We start from the raw sequence: 19329 nt of genomic DNA on the forward strand, positions 1-19329 counted from the left end.
AACCTACTTTTTTTATTGGTGAATATTAACGAGTAAAGTAATCCTTACTTGTTTGCTTTGTGTAGATGTGTACAGGGGGGAACTACTGCAATCCCTGGGGCTTTTGGCTGTGGGAAGACAGTGATATCACAGTCTCTATCCAAGTATTCCAACAGTGATGTGATCATCTACGTAGGATGTGGTGAGAGAGGAAACGAGATGTCTGAAGTCCTCCGGGACTTCCCAGAGGTCTGTATCTATAAAACTTCCAATACTAGTCTAGATACTAGTCTAATCAACTAATACTAATCAGCTTTCATTGGCAATTAATAAAGCTTTGTTTTGGATCTGGAGCAATGCTCTTATTCATGAAAGATCTTTTAAGGAATTTTCCAATTATATTTATGATTCAATTTGTATACGGAAGGAAGGGAATTGGAATTTTTCAGTCAAAACACTTGAAAGTTTCTTTCTGTGGTCTGGTGATTTTCAGTTATTGGGAGAAAGATAAAATAGGCAAAATATTTATTGGTGTGAATGTCACATAGACTTTGTATGGTCTACTAGGTTACTGTAATAATAACATTCCTATTTCCATAAAATAGTGGACTTTTTTTATGAAATGGAAATACTGACTGTTTTCTTTACAGCACAATGGGATAGAGGAAATAGGTTTGAATGATGGCAAATACTTATTTGGGGACACAGATTATAAGAAGGATTAAATATAAACAAGTTGTGAAAAAGAAACTAAAAAGTTCTATTTCAAGGATAAGAAAGCTGTGGTACATATACACAATGGAATATTACTCAGCCATTAAAAAGAGTACATTTGATTCAGTTCTAAGGAAATGGATGAAACTGGAGCCTATTATACAGAGTGAAGTAAGCCAGAAAGAAAAACACCAATACAGTATACTAATGCATATATATGGAATTTAGAAAGATGGTAACGATAACCCATATGTGAGACAGCAAGAGAGACACAGATGTATTGAACAGTCTTTTGGACTCTGGAAGAGGGCAAGGGTGGGATGATTTGGGAGAATGGCATTGGAACATGTAAATTATCATATGTGAAACGAATCGCCAGTCCAGGTTCGGTGCATGATGCAGGATGCTCAGGGCTGGTGCACTGGGATGACCCAGAGGGGTGGGATGGGGAGGGAGGTGGGAGCAGGGTTCAGGATGGGGAACACATGTACACCCATGGCGGATTCATGTCAATGTATGGCAAAACCAATACAACGTTGTAAAGTAAAATAAATAAATAAATACTTTTTTTAAAAAGATCTATTTCAAAACGGGGGGAATCACTAACAGATTGTTTGTCTCTAGCTCACGATGGAAGTCGATGGTAAGGTAGAGTCAATTATGAAGAGAACAGCATTGGTAGCCAATACATCCAATATGCCTGTGGCTGCTAGAGAAGCCTCTATTTATACTGGTGAGTATATGAATTGGAATGAAAGAGATTAACATGTGTTCTTTAGTTTAAAGCTAGCACCAAAATTTTTTTTTTCCAAAGAACTTTTCATTCTAAAGTATCTTGATACATATAACCATATTCCTAGAACCTTTTTTTTTTTTTTTCTCAATATTGGCCTTCCCAGATGGCTCAGTGATTAAGAAGCCACCTGCCACGCAGGAGACTCAGGTTCAATCCCTGGATCAGGCAGATTCCCTGGAGAAGGAAATGGCAATCCACTCCAGTATTCTTACCCAGGAAATCCCATGGACAGAAGAGAGTGGAGGCTACACAGTTCATAGAGTCAGATACGACTTAGTGATTAAACCACTACCACCACATTGCACTCATTATTATATCTTAAGACTCTGTCCATATAAGACATTAATATGTCTCTGTGTGTGTGTGTGTGTGTGTGTGTGTGTGTGTGTGTGCGCACGCGTGCGCACATGCACACATGCACTCAGTCATATCCTACTCTGTGATCCCATGGAATGTAGCCCACTAGGCTCCTCTGTCCATGAATTTTCTAGGCAAGAATGCTGGAGTGAGTTGCCATATCCTACTTCAGGGGATCTTTCTGACCCAGGGATCAAACCCATGATCTCTTGCATTTCCTGCAGTGGCAGGTGGATTCTTTACCACCTTGCTACCTGGGAAGCGCCATAAGGCATTAATAGAACTGCTTTAATCTTTTTAATGACTTTAAAACAAAGTATCTTATATTTCTGGGTTTTGGGGAGTTTTTGTTTTTTTTTCATGTTTTATCATTGCTCAGTCTCTGAATATATCTGTATCTCTATAACTTGAATTTTCAGTTTTGAATTATAATACTTTGATTATATTTATGTATTACCTTCCATCTTTGCTCCCATTTTCATCCCAGCTTTTGGTATTTTGTATTCTACATATTCAAGAGTTATAATATTCACATTCTGTTCTGTATCCATAGATACAATGTTTGTATTAGCTTTAGACCTAGTAAAATGGAGTCAGTTTCCACTGGCAGCACAGTCCCTTGACTGTACTTTTTCCATTTGTTTTACAACTGGACAAATTTGGATTTTTGGAAGTTTTTTCAAGAAAGGCTCATGGAAACTATATTCTCTGAATTCTTACTTCTTTGTAAGTTTGGATTTTTTCTACTGCCTTATGATTTTAACAGTAATTTGACAGAATATAAAATTTTTCTATCAGCATTTCTTGTCCTGAGGAGAAATCTGACACTGGCCTACTTTTTTTCCTTTTGTAGATGATTTTTCTTTCTACCCAAAGGAATGCTTCTTTAACTTTGAAGTGTTATAATTTTTTTTATTGAAGTGTTATAATTTTATTGGAATATATCCCACTATTGATAGTTCTGTTAATTTTTTCCTGAGGCATAGTATACCTTTACAGTCTGTGACTATGACTTTTACTTTGGAAAAATTTTGAGAATTGTTCCTGAAAATTTTTCTCTTCCATTATGGTTATCTTCAAGTGGAACATATTGCATCTCCTTTATCTGTTTCCATATGCATTATTTCCTAATTCTTTTTATTTAGCCATTTGTTCATTTTTTCACAGGATAATCAGTGTTTATTCTTTGTATTGCTTCTGATGAAACTTTTATGTTCTAGTTCTTTGTTGAGTTCTGCTGGCTCATGAAACAACCTTTTTATCTTCCTGTTTATTCCTTGATATTTTTATTTTGTGGTAGGATGCAGTATAAAGATTTTCTTTAATTAATTGTGATCTCAGTTTTCATTTGTTCCTTGGCAGGTTCATTGTTGTACTGTGCTCTTCTTTTTTTTCTTCTTTTATTTTTGTTTAGTTCATATGCTGATGTTTATTGTTACTATCACTTATCTTTGCAGGAGATGGGAGGGGATGGTTGTTACTGTGATTCAAAGTAGCAGGACTTCTTCCTGGTAATCAGTGAAGTTTGTTACAGCATAAAATTATATTATTTATTTTACTTTTTCTTCTGTCTTACCAGCAAAATCCATAGCGACAAGGCCACTTAAAATGAATTCTTTCTCTCCTACCCTGCTTCATTCACTTTTTACTTACTGAAAAGGGGTATCTTTCTGAATTTTATTTGTCCCCACCCCCCTACTTCCCCTTGAAGCCAGACTGGGTCCATAGAAACCCTGCTGCTAGCCCTGTACCCCTTTTACTGTGTTCGAGACAAAGAATTCTTGGTTTTGCTCCTCAGGATGTACTTTCTAGTTTGCAGAAGCATAGTCTGAGGCTGTGTAGCCTCAGGTGAATTCTTGATGTTTTTTTGTTGTTGTTTGCTTTGTTTTAATCTCTTTTAGTTAGCTTTCCTCATTATTTTGTCTTGAAGCTAAACATGGCTGGCCCCTGGTTTTTGACAGTGGAGTTTGTGTTTCTGTATTTCTTGTTTGGTGGTCACTCTTCTGAGAAGGAGAAAGTGCCATAATCACCTACTATTTTAAGACAAGAAGTCTACCTCCTTCTTTTAGCTGACTACACAGATTCCGTTTGTGTGGATATATCACAGTCTATTTAACCGGCATTCCTTTGGTGGACACTTGGATTATTGATAGTTTTTTTGCTCTCACAAGCATCACACCATAAAACATCCTTATGCATGTTATTTACACTGTTACATCATATGTTTTATGTGCATGTTTCTTTGTAGTTTTGTCAGGTTACGTTCTTAGAAGTAAAATTGCTGAAAATATAACTGTTAATGTAGATTTTAGATTCTAATAACTCTTCACAAGGAATAACAGTGGACACAAATTCTGTTTCTTCACATACTCACCACTGCTCATTTTTCCAGTAGTTTTTTTATGATAATCATACAGAAAAGTTATAAGAATACTGCAGTGAGTACCTATGTACCCCACACCTAGATTTGACAGTTAACATTTTACTCCCTCAGCTTTACTAGATGTCTCTTGGTTCTGTATTCCTTACAGGGAGCTAGCATTTTTCCTGAATCTGTTAACCATTTGAAAATTGCCTTCTGTCCATTTTTGCATTGGTTAGTAGTTTATCATACTGATTGGTAAAGCTCTTTAAAATGAGTCTTTCATCTTTTGTGAGTAGCAGATATTTTCCTAGTTTGTTCATCTTTTGATTTTGTCTGATTTGTAGGCACTAATATCTTTAGGTTTATGAAGGTTGTCTGTCAGACTTCTTTGAGGTTTACTCTTGTGTATCTGTCTCTTTTGTCAAGTCTTTTTAATATATATAGATACACAAGCATTAGTGACTGTCATCATAGAGACACAGCATGCTTGTATAAGAGACATAGCATGCTTGTACCATCAAATTGAAATATGTGATACTGTGTTTTTTAAGCCTTAATAGTGATAAGTGATACTACTTAAAAGACTTTGTTCCTTGGACCATATTTTGGAAGCCTTGGAAGTTAGTATTTTTTATTCTGACAGATGTATTATGATAAATAGTAAAGTTCTGAATTTTCCAGCAGCTATTTTATTTATACAACCCTTTGTTTCTTAATGGGTAAAATAAAGGAATTAAGGCAGTAGATTTTGGAATTGTTATGATGTAGCAACTAATATACAATTCTAATATCTTACAGTTGTATAGTACTTTGTATTTTTCAGAGGGCATTTATAGATACCATATCATCTGATGTGTACAGCTAGATGGGGTGAGAATTATTCCATTTTAACAATGAAGAAACCACATTGGGAAGTGAGGTTACTTTGCTAACATTAATGACAGTATGGGAACTAGAACCCAGGACTGCTTTCGGTATACTGTATCAGCTTCTTCTGAGTAGTTTACTGAATGTGATTTTACAGGAGAGGACCCAGTCTATGTAGAAGAATGATCTAGATAATGAGTATTATTTCTCACATTAACAACATTTACTACTTTTGAAAAATAACCAAACAAGCTAATTAATTGAGGGTATTTTTGGTGTATATGTGTGTGAGATATATAGGAAAAAATGCATTGTAAATTAATTTCAGACTTAATTATCTGAACAAAGAATGGGAAAAAAGTCTTTTCCTACTTTTAAAAATGTTTATCAGGGTAGACTAGGCTATGAAAAACCCAAACATAATTGTTGAGTATAATAGATGTTTATTTCAGATGATGAGGGCATTCTCCTTTATTCTGTCATTTTGGGGTTGGAACCCAGGCTAAAAAGAGCTCTTTCATTTTAACACATACCTTCCATAGATCCTGGGAGTTCTCACCCTCTCAGTAAGCCAGAAGGAAGAAGTAGCATGGAAGGATGTGTGTCTTGCCTTCTGAAGAAACACTTGACTCTACATTCTGATAGATAAGGGTCAGTTACTTGCCAAATCTAAATGCAGAGGAGGCTAGATAGTATGTTCAACTGTGTACCCAAAAGAACCACAAACTATGATGAATAGCTAGCAGTCTTAACTTAGGAACTTACCGCTTTAAAGTTTTCTTAAGGGTAAAAAGTCAGGATTATATATTACAGAATTATAATTTATAATATTCTTCCCAATATAGGAATTACACTGTCAGAATATTTCCGTGACATGGGCTATCATGTCAGTATGATGGCTGACTCCACCTCTCGATGGGCTGAGGCTCTTAGAGAAATCTCTGGTCGTTTAGCTGAAATGCCTGCAGGTAAATCTTTATATTGCTTATTGTATAAGCAAGACTGATAGGATTTGGGGGTTGGCTTAGAACTTCTCTTTTAAAATTTTCTTTTCATTTTTCAGATAGTGGATATCCTGCATATCTTGGTGCCCGTTTGGCCTCTTTCTATGAGCGAGCTGGCAGAGTGAAGTGTCTTGGAAATCCTGAGAGAGAAGGGAGTGTCAGCATTGTAGGAGCGTAAGCACCCAAACTATTTACTTATTATAAGAAAAAAGTTACTTTATTTTAAAGAGATAATATTTAACCCCGCTGAGGGAAGTGCTTCTTAACCAAGGTTGCACTGGAGTCACCCAAAGGGCTTTTTAGAATGCACATGTTTAGGTCATCTCTGCTTGTGCTGGTTTCATAGGTTTGACTTATCTAGCAACAATTTAGAAAATTATAAACATGTTAAGGTAAGATCATATCACAATAAAAACAATATGAAGATTCACTATCCCCACATATAGCCATACCTTGTTCTCAGAGCTTTTCCTTCCTTCTTGCTTCATCTGTTTTAATTAGAAAAATGAAACAGATTGTGATTAAATGTCTGTCTCATTTCTCAAACTAGAAGGTTTTCATTAGTTGTCACTCTTAACTTTCAACTTAGTACTGGTTTTTATTCAAGGTTTTTATATAGGATTTTCTTCCCAAAGGTTGTATTTCTTAAGTTATTTACACTAAAATTGACTTCAAAGAAGTACTTTTGTTTTATTCATTTATTTTTAGAAATTGCTTTTATATACAAGTTATTTTCCAAGCATTTCTAATGACTTTTTCCTGTTTTTAGAGTTTCTCCACCTGGTGGTGACTTTTCTGATCCAGTTACATCTGCTACTCTTGGTATTGTTCAGGTATGTCTTTTCCTAGTGTAGTCAACTTCTGAGCCCCGCCCCACCCCCATGCTGTCCTAATGTTGCCCTCATCATTGTGAAGCATTTAATTTAGTCACTGAAAAGTAGGCAAGGGTCAAGTCAGTATTAGCAACATTTTTACTACTGAAAGTCTTTGATGCCCTATGTTCTTAGCTCTTTACCTAGAATTTATAATAGATTTAGTGTCTAAAGTAGTAATACATCCAAGTAGCAAACTTTTATTAGTGTTAGAGTAATACTGCACTCTTAACTTTTGAGTTAGAGTAACCCTAGGAATAGAAACAAATGAGCCCAAAAGGGCATAATAGCAAAATCACACAGAAGTTTTTCTCCTCGTTGTTTGGTCCAAGGCAGGTGATCCTGTCAGAGGGTGGCTCTTTTCCATTCAATACTAATTCACACCAGCACTTCACCTTGGCTCCACTTGCCTGGTAATGGTCTGCATTTGGCTGCTACAGGACGACTGGAGGAGGCTCACCTGCGTTTTGAACTTTGGGCTCAGACCTGGTTATTCCACTCATTCTGTTAGCCACACCCAGACGAAAGCAAAGCTGGGAAGTGTAGTTTCTGCCTAGGCAGCTACTTCCCAGTGACAAGACATGAATTCTGGTGCATAGCTAACCAACTTGGCCATTAAAAGTAAGCCTAAATGAAAGACATATATAAATCAGGGCTATAATTGTTTTTGATCTTGATATATTTATAGCACATGTATTATTCATATGGGAAAAATACAATACTTGCCTATGTTTCTGTCAATATCAGGTAAAAGGAAGTGGCAGAGGCTAAATTTACAACTTTCAAGGTGTTTAACATTTGCTAAAATTTTGAATTTTAAATAACAGGGAAGTGAGGAGCAAAATTAGGAATGCCTAAAATATATGTGAATGTTTGGCCTCAGAAAATTGACTGTCAAGGTGGAGAGTTCTGACGAAATGTGTTCCACTGGAGAAGGGAATGGCAAACCACTTCAGTATTCTTGCCCTGAGAACCCCATGAACAGTATGAAAAGGCAAAAAGATAGGACACTGGAAGATGAACACCCCAGGTGGGTAGATGTCCAATATGCCACTGGAAATCAGTGGAGAAATAACTCCAGAAAGAATGAAGAGACGGAGCCAAAGCAAAAATAACACCCAGTTGTGGATGTGACTGGTGATGGAAGTAAAGTCCGATGCTGTAAAGAGTAATATTGCATAGGAACCTGAAATGTTAGGTCCATGAATCAAGGCAAATTGGAAGTGCTCAAACAGGAGATGGCAAGAGTGAATGTCGACATTTAGGAATCAGCAAACTAAAATGGACTGGAATGGGTGAATTTAACTCAAATGACCATTGTATCTACTACTGTGGACAAGAATCCATTAGAAGAAATGGAGTAGCCGTCATAGTCAACAAAAGAGTCCAAAATGCAGTACTTGGATGCAGTCTCAAAAACGACAGAATGATTTCTGTTCTTTTCCAAGGCAAACCATTCAGTATCACATAATCCAAGTCTATGCCCCTACCAGTAATGCTGAAGAAGCTGAAACCTTGTAGAACTTCTAGAACTAACACCCAAAAAAGATGTCCTTCTCATCGCTTCTCGGCCTTTTGGCTAAGATCAAGTGTAAAAAGATGTCCTTCTCTTTATAGGAGACTGGAATGCAAAAGTAGGAAGTCAAGAAATACCTGGAGTAACAGGCAAATTTGGCCTTGGTGTACAGATTGAAGCAGGGCAAAGGTGAACAGAGTTTTGCCAAGAGAATGCACTGTCATAGCAAACACCCTCTTCCAACAACACAAGAGAAGACTACACAGATGGTCAATACTGAAATCAGATTGATTATATTCTTTGCAGCCAAAGATGGAGAAGCTCTAGACAGTCAGCAAAAACAAGACTGAGAGTTGACTGTGGCTCAGATCATTAACACTTTATTGCCAAATTCAGACTTAAATTGAAGAAAGTAGGGAAAAGCACTAGACTATTCTGGTATGACTTAAATCCTTTACGATTATACAGTGGAAGTGACAAATAGATTCAAGGGATTAGATCTGATAGAGTACCTGAAGAATTATGGATGGAGGTTCATGACATTGTACAGGAGACAGGAATCAAGACCATCCCCAAGAAAAATAAATGCAAAAGAGCAAAATGGTTGTCCAAGGAGGCCTTAAAATAGCTGTGAAAAGAAGAGAAGTGAAAAGGAAAGGAGAAAAGTAAAGATATACCCATTTGAATGCAGAGTTCCAGAGAACAGCAAGGAGAGATAAGAAAGCCTTCCTCAGTGATCAATGTAAAGAAATAGAAGAAAATTTGAGATACCAAGGGAACATTTCATGCAAAGATGGGCACAATAAAGGACAGAAATGGTGTGGGCCTAACAGAAGCAGAAGATACTAAGAAGAGGTGGCAAGAATAAACAGAAGAACTGTACAAAAAAGATTTTCTCGACCCAGATAATCACAATGGTACGATCACTCACCTAAAGCCAGACATCCTAGAATTCAAAGTCAAGTGGGCCTTAGGAAGCATCACTACGAACAAAGCTAGAGGAGGTGATGGAATTCCAGTTGAGCTATTTCAAATCCTAAAAGATGATGCTGTGAAAGTGCTGCACTCAATATGCCAGCAAATTTGGAAAACTCAGCAGTGGCCACAGGACTGGAAAAGGTCAGTTTTCATTCCAGTCCCAAAGAAAGCAATGCCAAAGAATGTTCAAACTGCTGCACAGTTGCAGTCATCTCACAACCCTAGTAAAGTAATGTTCAAAATTCTCCAAGCCAGGCTTCAGCAATATGTGAACTGTGAACTTCCCGATGTTCAAGCTGGATTTAGAAAAGGCAGAGGAACCAGAGATCAAATTGCCAACATCCGTTGGATCATCAATAAAGCAGGAAAGTTCCAGAAAAATATCTATTTCTGCTTTATTGACTATGCCAAAGCCTTTGACTATGTGGATCACAACAAACTGGAAAATTTTGAAAGAAATGGGAAAATTCTGAAAGAGATGGGAATACCAGACCACCTGACCTGCCTCTTGAAAAATCTGTATGCAGGTAGGAAACAACAGTTAAAACTGGACATGGAGCAACAGACCGGTTACAAATCGGAAAAGGACTACGTCAAGACTGTATATTGTCACCCTGCTTTTTGAAATTATATGCAGAGTACATCATGAGAGACCCTGGGCTGGATGAAGCACAAGCTAGAATCAAGATTCCTGGGAGAAATATCAAAAACCTCAGATAGGCAGATGATAGCACCCTTATGGCAGAAAGCGAAGAACTAAAGAACCTGTTGATGAAAGTGAAACAGGAGAGTGAAAAAGTTGGCTTAAAATTCAATGTTCAGAAAACTATGATTATGACTTCTGGTCCCATTACTTTATAGCAAATAGTGGGGAAACATTGAGAGGCTTTATTTATTTATTTATTTATTTTAATTTGGAGACACTGCATACTGATTGTAGCCATGAAGTCGCTTACTTCTTGGAAGAAAAACTGTGACCAACCTAGCATAGTAAAAAGCAGAGATATTACTTTGCCAACAAAGGTCTGTCTAGTCAAAGATATGGTTTTTCCAGTAGTTATGTATGGATGTAAGAGTGGGACTGTAAAGAAAGCTTATTGCTGAAGAATTGATGCTTTTGAACTGTGGTGTTGGAGAAGGCTCTTGAGAGTCCCTTGGACTGGAAGGAGATCCAACCATTCCATCCTAAAGGAAATCAGTCCTGAATATTCATTGGAAGGACTGATGTTGAAGCTGAAACTCCAATACTTTGGCCAGCTGAAGCAAAGAACTGACTCATTAAAAAAAAAAAAGAACTGACTCATTTGAAAAGACCCTGATGCTGGGAAAGATTGATGGTGGGAGAAGGGGACAACAGAGGATAAAATGGTTGAATGGCATCACCGACCCAGTGGACATGAGTTTGAGTAAGTTCCAGAGTTGGTGATGGACAGGGAGGCCTGACGTGCTGCAATCCATGGAGTTGAAAAGAGTCAGACACGACTGAATGACTGAACTGAACTGAACTGAAAATGACTGTCAGACCTCTGAGGACTGACTCTTAATGATCGGCAACTGAATTTATTCAGAACACTTGGAGGTTTTAATTTTTAAAGTGAAGTGCCTATCATAATTAGCGTTTTCTGGTTCATATGTTTATATTGCACCATACCAGTTTTCAAAGGAGTCAATATCTTTTGCTGTCAGATTTGATGAACTGTTAAGGAAATCCAGATAAAGTTTGATTCGTAGAAGAGCCAACTTATTGGAAAAGACCCTGATGCTGGGAAAGATTGAGGGTAGGAAGAGAAGGGGGCAACAGAGATGGTTGGAGGGCATCAGTGACTCAATGGACATGAGTTTGAGCAAACTTCAGGAGATGGTGAAGGACAGGAAAGCCCAGTGTGCTGCAGTCCACGGGATTGCAGAGTCAGGCACAGCTTAGTGACTGAACAGCAACAATCCATATTGAAACCAAAAGAAATATTTTTCTGTTTTCAAGTTTTATTCTATTTCATTTATATTTGGTATATGCTAAAAAGATAAATAATTTGACCAAAACGGTATAGAATTCCATGGTTAGGACAAACAAATATGCTTCAATACTTTAAAAATTTGTTTTTAAGAAAAATCTTTGTGTTTTGTTTTTGGTTTTGTTCTTAAATCAGGTGTTCTGGGGCTTAGATAAGAAACTAGCTCAACGTAAGCATTTTCCTTCTGTCAATTGGCTGATCAGCTACAGCAAGTACATGCGTGCCTTGGATGAGTACTATGACAAACACTTCACAGAGTTCGTTCCTCTGAGGACCAAAGCTAAGGAGATTCTTCAGGAAGAAGAAGACTTGGCAGAAATTGTACAGCTGGTGGGAAAGGTAAGTTGTAAAATCTTGTGCAGAACAGTCTGTGAGTTACACTGGGTCTTCATTCCGGTGCATGGGCTTCCCATTGCAGTGGCTTCTCTTGTTGCAGAGCACAGGCTTTAGGCATGCAGGCTTCAGTAGTTATGGCACACAGGCTTAGTTGCTTTGCAGCATGTCAGACCTTCCTGGACCAAGGATCGAACCTGTGTCCCCTGCATTGGCAGGCGGACTCCTGTCTACTGTACCACCAGGGAAGTCCACACTGGATCTTTTTAAGGACAAACAGAACCTTGGAAAGGCAGATTCTTCCCTGGAAAAATTAGTATTTATTAAATATTTTTTAAACTAACAAAATTGTAGATTATTCCTTTATTCAGCAAATATTTCAGGGGCCTGCTTGTATTGTGGAAAATAGAAAGATGATTATTGTTTATAGATTATTATCTGTTATTGAATAACAAACCACTTTGACATTTAGTGGCTTAAATAGTGCTTTATTGCTCATGATTTTGGGGTTGGTGGTCTTACTTGGGCAGTCTTTCTTGGGTCCCCTCATATAGTTTTTGCTGTCCTGGTGGCTGAGACTATAGTCATCTGAAAGTTTTTTCCCTCACACGTCTGGTGCCTGAGTTAGGATAACTAGAATAGCTAAGGATTGGGTAGGCATTTCTCTTTCTGTATGGTGTTTCAAAAAAAAAACACATCATGGGTCTATTTGCCATGTTCATAGCAGCACTTACAAGCGCTAAAAGGTAGAAGCAACAGAGATGTCCTTTCCAACACACGTGTGCATGCACTCATATATGCATACACAATGAAATATTATTCAGCCTTGAAAAGGAAGGAAAATTCTAACACATGCTACAACGTGATGAACCTTGAGGGACCATTATGTTAATAAATAAGTCAAATTCATAGAAACAGAAAATAGAGTGGTGGTTACCAGGGGTCCAGAGGACAAAGGAAAAGGAGTTGTTTAATGGGTATAGTTTCAGATTTGTAGGGTGGAGAGTTTTGGAAGTCATTTCACGGCAATGAACATGCTTAACCTACTGAACTACACTTAGAAATGGTTAAGGTGGTAGATGTACATTATATCAAGAGTTTTTGCAATGAAAACAACGCGAGAAAATCAGGAAGCAATTAGGAGGTGAATTTATTAATGATAGGTGATCATGTTTTGATTACTTGGTTTCTGGTTGCTAATTAATTGCAACAATTGGTCCCACATTGTGGCAGTTAATTTCTACAAATATATTTTTTCCTCTTCTAGGCTTCTTTAGCAGAAACAGATAAAATCACTCTGGAGGTAGCAAAACTTATCAAAGATGATTTCCTTCAACAAAATGGATATACTCCTTATGACAGGTAACCTAGCCTGATTTTCTTTGGATATTCTATCAAGTTTTGAAGAAGGAGCTGCCTACATGTATGTTAACCGCCCACCAGCCTTTTTTCTCATACAGACACACACAGACTCAGTGTATAGGTTTATTTTATATTTTTATAGAATGCATCTAATGATCCAATATGTTCCCTTATATTGATTTGGCTCATTTTCCAAGTTATGAGTTTTTTCACTCATTATCCAGCCAGCTTAAATTAAATTATGGCTTAGTGTACAGAGCCCGAGGAATCACTGCCTCCTTCAGAAGCTTTTCTCACTACGTGTTGTGACAGCCCATGCCTCTTCTACTCTTTGCCAAAATAATATACTTTTGTGCCCCATTGCCCAAGAGTCCTGTTTTTTTTCTTTCTACTATTGGACACCTCACCAGTCCCTATTACTCCTGCCCAACGCTTTCTGTTTTTTCGTTATTTATCTCTGCTACTACAAGGGCTTTCCTTGTGGCTCAGCTGGTAAAGAATCCACCTGGAATGCGAGAGACCTGGGTTCGGTCCCTGAGTTGGGAAGATCCCCTGGAGAAGGGGAAGACTACCCACTCCAGTATTCTGGCTTGGAGAATTCCATGGACAATACAGCCCATGGTGTCACAAAGAGTCGGACACGACTGAGTGACTTTCACTTTCACTACCATGGCCAAAAATTTCCCATTTCTTTTAAACTTAGATAATTTGAACCTTTCATCATAGTCTATAACTTTTCCTCCCTCAGATCATATTTGGCCCCATATAAGACTGTAGAAACAAATAGATTAGCAGAATATAGGACAAGCAGGAAATATGACAATATAATCAGTAAGGCAGAAACTCTAGGAACCAGCCACACAAAGGTAACTCCACAAGGGAGAATTCTTTGAAAAGAGAGTGTACATGAAATTGTGTATGCAAATAAGTTTAAATGTGTTAGAAAGTTTATTAGAATGCATGTGATTCAAGTTGAATATTAACTTGTGTGTCTTTATTATTAAAAAGTGTGTGTAAATGCAAATGGGCACTTTTAGTGGAGAAAGGGGGTGCTTATTAGTTCTAGGAAATTACAGTTCCCTGCTTTCCTATTATTTATTCAACTTTAACTAACTGTCACAAGGGACTCTTTACAACGTAGTTATTTTCCATTTGGGTTACTGCTTTAACTGCATTGTACACAAACACGCTCTCAGAGAGTCATTAGATTGTAGCAATACTGTTTTATTGTTCTTCAGATAAAAATTAACATCTCTCTTAAATAAAAGAACACATATGGCTCCATCTCTCTATCCACCCCATATTCCTGAGATATCTCTGTCCAAAAACTCTGGTTAAGTATTTCTGATTCTTTTCCACTATTTTTTTTTCATTCCTTAAGTATCATGCCATAAATATAAGTAGTATGCATATCTAAATAAAGAGACCAATGCTCTGGTATTTCACAGATGAAATAAAAAGTATGAACTTGCTTTCGATTTTCTGTTTTATTATTTTGACTTTCATTTATCCTAGGTTCTGCCCATTCTACAAGACAGTGGGAATGCTGTCCAACATGATCGCATTTTACGATATGGCCCGCAGAGCTGTTGAAACCACTGCCCAGAGTGACAATAAAATCACATGGTCCATTATCCGTGAGCACATGGGGGAGATCCTCTATAAGCTTTCCTCCATGAAATTCAAGGTATATTTGTTTGTACCATAAACTTTTTTTAGTAGGAAGTGTTTCTTTTTTATTTTTTTGAAATATTTGGTTCTCAAACTTGGTGTGTGAAACTTGCATTTATCATTTTCACACATGCTCGGGTTATGTAAAAGCAGAGCAGTCCTCAAAGCTGTGTTCAAATAGGAATTCTAGTGATAAAGATTATAGTATGTCATGTCTAAAATAAATGCTGACATGTTTTCCCTTTTGTCTTAACCACCAGGCAGTTTAGAACTAAAATCATTGCTAAGCAGCAGTTAGCTCACCTCAAATGCTTGTTACTATCTGTCTAAACTCCATGCTCCTTCTTGAAATGATTTCTGCTGCCTAGTTATTTTAAGTATCCTGTTATACACATCATTTTTACTTTTAAGTGAACTCTCATTGCTTGGGAAGTGCACAAGACATAAATAGATAATTAAGTGAAATTATTGGTGGAAACTCAAATGTGTAAGATTGTTTTTATTTTTTTTTTGTAAGATTGTTTTTAAAATACTTGATCAGTCGAGTGTTTTTAAAATACTTGATCAGTCGAGTTGTATTTATTTCTAAATCATGATATCCAAGTATAGTTACTAATCTCCTGTTGAGATATTGAGACGGATTCTTTGAATGTGTATGTTAGGATTGAGAGTAAATTTGTACAAATAGATACTCACTGTATCAAGAATTTTAAAATATCCACATGGTTTGAGTCCTGTCTTTCCACTTAAAAACTGATAACCCAAGGAAATAATCAGAGATCTTGATATGGATACATGTAGAAGATTGCGTATCAAACTTTGTAAATGTCATCCAAAAGTGAACAGAGCCAGCAGTACATTGTGCCATATACCTTACAACAAAAATATTATGAAGGCATTAACATCATACATCTTTTTTTTTTAAGGAACATCCAAAGACACAGGGACATGGTTATGGTATAATGAGTGAAAAAAAAGTCAGGTTGCAAAGAAATTCCACATGTAATTTGATCCAAATTTTATTTTTAAAAGTTACACATTCATAGGAAAATGATAAAAAAGATATGCAATAATGTAATAATGATGACTTCTGGTAACATAACTAAAGGTGCTATAATTTTTATGTTTACAGGTACATTGTATCGAATTAACATCTGTTATTTTTTAGTATCATTCAGTATTTTTCTGTAGCACTATTTTGTGGCTGAAGAATATTTTCCTTTTCTTAGGCATTTGGAAGTTTTTGGTATGGACAATTTTGTTAATGCAGTTGGGTTTGTGTATCTTCCTCATATTTGTTCTCAGAAGTAGAATGATTGGTTCAGGGCTTAAACACTTTAAAGTTTCTTTTGTACATTTTACTCAATTAAGTGGCTTTCTATACAGATTTTAAATGGGGTGCATTTTGAGGTTATTTCATGTCCCAGCATGATGATGCCAGACCCTGAATAGTAAATTCTGTTTTTATTAAATTAATTCCAACTATGTATATACAAAGATGAATGTATCTAATATGCGTTGCTGCATAGTTTCCTAATATTTTGCATATTGTCAAGGGTAAATCCTTTGGTTGTTGAACACAGTTAGCAGGCAGGGCACAAAATTGAAATTTTGTCTTCTGTTCATGGTTAGACTATTCCTTTATATATTTTACCCTTAAAGGAAAGAAAATAAGGTTAATCCTGTCTCCTGCCTTGTGTTTTACTAGCGCATCTCACTTAACCTCCTGCTCAAATATAGTAGATACAAATAACTCACTATGTGTTACAAAAATTATTTTCCAAAGGTAAATTGAATTCTGTAATGTCTTTTTTCAGGATCCAGTGAAAGATGGTGAGGCGAAGATCAAGGCCGACTATGCACAACTTCTTGAAGATATGCAGAATGCATTCCGTAGCCTTGAAGATTAGAACTGTGATTTCTCTCCTCCTTTTCCTCAGCAAGCTCTCATATGTGTATATTTTCCTAAATTTCTCATCTTGGACCCTTTGCTTCTTTACTGTGCAGGTTTCAGACTAGTGCCTCTGTGTGTAATCATTTGTTTCCCCATGTATTTGATAGGTCTTATATAAAACAAACATTCCTTTGTTCCAGTGTTTGAAGGGCCCCCCTGAACATTTCTCCGAAGTGGTGAATGTAGTAAATTTGATATACAATGGCTACACTACTGTAAACTTGTATGTAGGGTGACGTCTCTCCTTGTCCTAGGTTTACCCTTTCCTCATCACTATTAAATTGTAAACAGGACTGCTGCATGTTACTCTGTTTGCAGTGGATTTGGATTGGAAGGCCAGACTTCTATACATTTTGACAGGTACTTTGTGAAATGACTTCACCTGCAGTTTAGCATTTTACTAAGTAACTGCTTTGCAGGAAATAATTGCTTTTTTAAAAAACATGAACGATTAATGTTTTGATTATGTGTTGCTTCCTCCAGTATAAATCAAGAATATTTGTGGGAAACTGTTGAAAACTATACCGTTTTTTTAAAGCAGGCTTCTGTGGGACTCAGCACAGTAGATGAATCAGTGCCCTCTAAAAAAGTGACAAAAGAGCCAGATGGTCAAATTTAGGTTAACATCACCTTGTTAAAGCCCATTTTACTTCACTGGGAAAAATTCAGTATCAAGGACTATTCTACTACATTACTAGGCAATTCTTTTTAAAATTACATTTAAAACAATCACGAGAACTTGATTTACATCACACCTTTTTTTTTTCCTCAAACATCTTAGAAGGCTAAGCTTCTGAGAATCATGTGGCAGTGTGATGGGCAGAAAAATGCCACAGAGAATATATTTTATAGTGGTTAAAGGCTGTTTGCACCTCTAAGGACCAGTTGGGCTTTGGTGATTCTTGGGGCCAGAGTGGCATTATGTTTTTACAAGATAATAACATGTGTCACATGTTTGCATGTTTGTTTGCTTATTGAACCTTTAAACAACCAGTTTCCTGATTATAGAAAACACTGTTCTTTCATGTGATTTTATGATTCACTGGCTCAAAAGATTTCCCAGAATATCTGTAGCTGTAGGAGCATAACAGTTCCAATTCTGTTTCATAGGAATGAAGTTAGTTCTAAAATCAGCAGATGCAAGATAATAGAATTTGGGTTATGTGAAAAAAAAGATTATTTCTGCCTATCTTTTAAGTATATGTTTTAAAATAATAGTTTCTGCATTTGTGTGATAAGGCACACTGTAGGATAGCTCTAAAAACTTTGGTTTCCCATGAAGTCTTTCTGACCAATCACGCTGGCGCCATTGCTTCCTCTTTGGGAAGAGGAAAGGGTATGTGAACATGTCCAACAGTCTCAAATACTGAAATATAATAGCATTTATTTATGTTACACCTCAGTATGTTGTTATTTAAGTTTTTAAGTAATGTATTTCTCTTGGTCTATTAAGGAAAGATGCAGTCAATAGAGAATCCAGCTTTGTTTGTTTCTTACAGATTGCATTTTCTTATAGTGGCCTGCTATTGAGGATAAGTATCCTTCTTTAACCTTTTGGAGTATTGGAAGATAAAAATTATGCAGTGATTTGTTGAGATGTGGACATAATGGTGCTGCTTAATCAGTTTGCTTCCAGTGTGGTCTCCTACCTAGAGGCCCTAAGACCAGTGGAAATTAAGATTTTCAAAAAACTTTCAGTTCCTACCTTAAATCTACCAGCAAACTAGGATTGTGATAGTAGTGAATGATATGGCAAAGAAAGTTTGACCAAGTTTGTCTTTTGTTGTTCTGAATTTGCAATATACATTCTTACTCCTTTTTAAGAACGTTGGGGTGTGGCTATGAAGCTACTAGAGAAACTTCGCTCAGAGCCTCATTGTAAGTGTCCCTTCATCTGTATGTTGTAGAATTTCACATTAGTCACTGATCAGTTTCTTTACTAAGAATGTGTCAAAGTTACAATAATCTTTTAAAAAGATGATTCAGTTCTATATTTATTGTGCTGTGTCTGGTCCTAAGTGGAGCCAGTTAACAAGTTACATGTGTATTTTTCCAGTGTTAAATCTCACACATTGTACCCTTTGGAACTTTCCATCCTGAAGAGTGAATAGAAGAGGTCATGTGTATTGCCTCCTTATCCTTGAGGTTTCACTATCTTTATGTTAAAAGTTGTGTATAATTGTTAAAATCTATGAAAGAATAAAAAGTGGATTTAAATTAATATTTTTTTCTTTTGGGGGGTGTGTGACCAGATCTCCTTTAAAAAAGGTGTCATGTTGTATTTTGGCTTGTTTTCAGTATGAACTTTTAAAGTTTTTTCTTTTTTTCTTTCTGCTTAAGATCATGAAGTTGAATTGGGGCCCTCACTACAGACTGCGTAAAGTCCTATAATCATATACCACTGTGATTGGAAAATGTAGTACATGGAATCACATAGCATTCAGAATATTACTTTAAATTGAAAAAATGAATGGTTTCTAAAAATAGTTATAAATGAAAGGAAATCAGTGTACTCATCTCTACTTTTGGAAAATGAACTAAAGCTTTGT

At 36.5% G+C, this 19329-nt stretch overlaps 1 protein-coding gene across 5 annotated transcripts in view; it reads left to right on the forward strand.

The window, feature by feature from the left end:
* The window catches only part of ATP6V1A (ATPase H+ transporting V1 subunit A), a 58335-nt gene extending 39334 nt beyond the window's left edge, over window positions 1-19001 (forward strand). For all 5 annotated transcript variants that reach the window (XM_065943396.1, XM_065943399.1, XM_065943397.1 and 2 more), the window contains 9 exons: window positions 66-228; window positions 1318-1426; window positions 5924-6046; window positions 6142-6256; window positions 6852-6915; window positions 11596-11799; window positions 13061-13155; window positions 14671-14842; window positions 16644-19001. In XM_065943396.1, the coding sequence (XP_065799468.1) occupies window positions 66-228; window positions 1318-1426; window positions 5924-6046; window positions 6142-6256; window positions 6852-6915; window positions 11596-11799; window positions 13061-13155; window positions 14671-14842; window positions 16644-16736 (1138 nt within the window). In that variant the 3' untranslated portion in view covers window positions 16737-19001. The remainder of the gene's footprint in view (window positions 1-65; window positions 229-1317; window positions 1427-5923; window positions 6047-6141; window positions 6257-6851; window positions 6916-11595; window positions 11800-13060; window positions 13156-14670; window positions 14843-16643) is intronic.
* The last annotated feature ends 328 nt before the right edge of the window (window positions 19002-19329 follow it).

This window comes from Muntiacus reevesi, chromosome 8, assembly GCF_963930625.1.
Source record: "Muntiacus reevesi chromosome 8, mMunRee1.1, whole genome shotgun sequence".
In the NCBI taxonomy this organism is placed as follows: Eukaryota; Metazoa; Chordata; class Mammalia; order Artiodactyla; family Cervidae; genus Muntiacus; species Muntiacus reevesi.